The sequence below is a fragment of the Hippocampus comes genome, unplaced genomic scaffold (genome assembly GCF_001891065.2).
Source record: "Hippocampus comes isolate QL1 unplaced genomic scaffold, H_comes_QL1_v1.1 scaffold527, whole genome shotgun sequence".
NCBI lineage: Eukaryota > Metazoa > Chordata > Actinopteri > Syngnathiformes > Syngnathidae > Hippocampus > Hippocampus comes.
The window spans coordinates 355,017-358,154 of record NW_017804903.1 but is presented as its reverse complement, the minus strand read 5'-3'; the positions used below and the strand labels follow the sequence as shown (position 1 = coordinate 358,154).

The 3,138-nt window shown below is 46.0% G+C and overlaps 1 protein-coding gene across 1 annotated transcript in view; it reads right to left on the bottom strand.

Annotated features, from left to right (window-relative positions):
- LOC109524093 (uncharacterized) overlaps nucleotides 1–2,706 on the bottom strand; it is a gene marked incomplete at its 3' end in the record, with an annotated part of 7,927 nt that extends 5,221 nt beyond the window's left edge. Inside the window, exons 1-3 of the mRNA XM_019883692.1 lie at nucleotides 1,355–2,706; nucleotides 1,000–1,103; nucleotides 325–722 (exon numbers count right to left, since the gene is read on the bottom strand). Of these exons, the coding sequence (XP_019739251.1) occupies nucleotides 325–722; nucleotides 1,000–1,103; nucleotides 1,355–2,170 (1,318 nt within the window). The remainder of the gene's footprint in view (nucleotides 1–324; nucleotides 723–999; nucleotides 1,104–1,354) is intronic.
- Between the last annotated feature and the right edge of the window lie 432 nt (nucleotides 2,707–3,138).

Here is a 3,138-nt window from a genome sequence, read left to right as displayed (position 1 = left end):
TTTTTTGTTTTTTACCCACAGGTACAGATGACGACTGACAGAACCCTTTCTACGATGGAACTTTCCTGTACGACTGAGAGCCTCCACAAGCTTCCTCCAGACAGGACACAAGTGGCCTTAAAGAGAAAGTATTCTTTTTGGCTAAGTGTGACATGGATCTGACTGACTTTGCAAAGCAGTGACAGGAAATATCACGTTTTCTTCAGAAGGAAGCAGGGGGCAGCAAATACTATGAAAAAAGCAGGGGCCCCAAAAAGGAACCTTGTGGAACACCATATGAGAGTCCCCAGTGTCATTAGCCAAGAGGTTGTCATTAAAAACTACGTCTCATCTTAAAACCTAACTGGAAAACCTCCATGACGTTATATTCAGCCGAAAAAGATTTCAGCTGAGTGTCCACCACTTTTAAAAAGGAGCAAACCAGTTCAGATGTAATTGTATCAATAATTTTGTCTCTGGAATGCCTGCCCATCCATCCAGTGTGGAATTTAACAATCATAGGACAAGAAGAACGTTTCATCATTACCTCCAAGCCCACGGTGTGATGGAGGATGCTGACCAGGAGGACGTGCTCCATCAGCAGCCGGTTGGGCATCAGTGCCGGCGTGACGCAGGCGGCCAGCAGCACCTCTGTCAGGGTCTCGTTCATGTCCTTCCTGCTGCGGCTCATGTAGAGGGCCTCCAGCTGACCGCCGATGGACGACATGTTGGGCTCGCTCAGCCTGGATAAAGAAAAATTACAAAGTACTGTCGGGGTTTTGGTATGAACTTGCAGATTCGCGCCATTTGCGGCAAGGCGCAGTCCCTATCCCCTGCGAATAGTAGGAGTTCACTGCACTACATAGATAGGCGACGCAACATTTTCAGTTCTCTTCGTTAGGCATTGCCAAAGACTGGCGATATTCACCCACAGTGGAGTGAAATTGAAGGAATAGCCCAGAAGTGCAGATATTCCTGACTTCAGCCCTCGAGTCGCACGAGTAAATAATCAGTTGTTACCTGTTGACGAGGCCCTTCACATTCTTCTTCAGTTTCTCCAACTCAGCTTTGCGTTGTTCGCCACCAGCATCGCGCATGTGAGGAGGCACATACTTGCCCGCCGCCTAAAGAACAGAAATTTAGCATTTAAAATGAGCCTTCAATACATGACATGGATGAGTTGTGATGTGATGAGGATTGAACATGTACTGTTGTTACGACCAGACCACCTGACGGCAACTCGGGAAGGGTCTAACAAGTGTGGGAGTTGGGGAGGAGCCAAAAGCTACCGCACACATGCAAAAATTAACCACAACACGAAAAAATTAAATAAACCCCCACAAAATGCCGTGGACAGTAACAATTGTGAACTCACAGGGGTGGGAACGTGCTCTGTAACTTCTTCGCTTTCCTCATTCTCATTTATGTCATTCTCGTCCTCCAGTTCGGCATCCATCGATTCATCATCTTCACTTGGTAATTCATCCTCCTCCTCCTCCTCCACTACTTCACCCTCATCATCAGTTAAATCTTCGCCATCACTTGCGAGGTCCTTTTCGTCCTCCTCTAAGTCGTCCACCTCCAGCTGTTTAAAGTTGTCCTTGGCCAGGTCCATGTTGTCATCGCTGTCGTACATTCCCGTGGTCAAAGTGCCGGTGTCAAGAGCACCCAGGATATAGTCCAGTCCATCAGCCACAAATGACTGAGGTATGCTTTTCTTGTTTTTCCTCTTGTTTAATTTCAAGTAGCGCTCTAGTTTCTTTATTTCTCGGTCCTCTTGTTCATTGGCCTCTAAAAGCGCCTTTTTCCTCGACTCTTGGTACCTGTTGGTTTTCGTCGGTGCCACTTTGGGCTTTTCTTGTTTCTTTGCATTAGTTTTTGGCACTTTTTTGACCTCGTCCTTCTTGTTGCCACCTGTTGCCTTCTGTTTTTTAGGTATTACAGCCTGTTCACCATCGCCGCTGGGCAGATTTTTCTTTTTACCTTCGTAGTGACTTTTCATTCGGATTTTCTTCAATTTTCGCTTCTCCTTGCGGAGTTCCTTTCTGCTTTTCCGTTTGACCGACCTCAAACCGGCGTCATCCTCTGCTCCCTCGGCGCCACTTTTGTTCTTGACGAACTCGCCCACCGCCACCATGTACTTCTGCAACACGGCGTTGCCCTTCTGCTTTCCCTTCCGTTTGCCTTTCATAGCAGCAGCGCACTGTTTACATTCGACTCACTAAACTTGTTCAAAATACCACGTTAAAAAACGGAGCAGATGCTAATATGCTAGCAGCTTTTTGTCAAATATTAGGAAGACAAAAATAAAAAGAATAACAAAAATATACCGATTAAGAAAAAGAGAATCCGTACACATGTGGCTCCATGGATGTATACGGATATGACCCGGATGACGTGTCATTGTGCTTCCGGTGTAACCAGCGCGATGGGCGCCTAATGATGACGTCAAATATTTTGGAATCGTTTTTTTTTCTTCTCTCACCTCGAAGCGGGCTTTCTACTCCTCCGACGTAAAGCGTTTTTTTAACCAGTCACGATCCGGCTCGGAGGAAGGAAGAGGGCGCACCTTGAGCGACTATGTAGTGGAGTCTGGATTTGCAATATGAAGAATGGAAGCAGACGATGTTACTATCAGGGAGCAGAATTTCCACAGCCAAGTTCGGGAGTACATTGTGAGTACGGAAGCGGCTCAGCGGGTTCGAGGCGGTGAACGACGTCCTCGAAAATAAAAAATAACAAACACTTGGCTGATGCTAAATAGCTGTCAAATAGACCGGCGTTCATTTCACAACAACTTATTCAACGCGATCACACAAATAGGGGATCTCACTACATGTTCTTTTGGTGGGAGGTGACGCTTACATTCCAGCAGGCGCACACCACCTAATTGAGAAACCCGTTCCTGTTATGACAGGGAGTGGGTTGTTATGCAAAGAACAACAAAGACAACAATTTGTAAAGGTGTTGTAACATAACATAGCACAAAGGGTTTCACCCAAAAACGAAAGTATTGATCATTTAGGAATGACAGCAATTCTATGAACGGTACGTCGATTTCCAGGAGTTGGGAAACATGACAGTAAGATATGCAACTTACAGTTTTGTAGTTTCTCCATTGCCTGTGTCCATGTTGCCGCAGATACCATGAAATTGGAT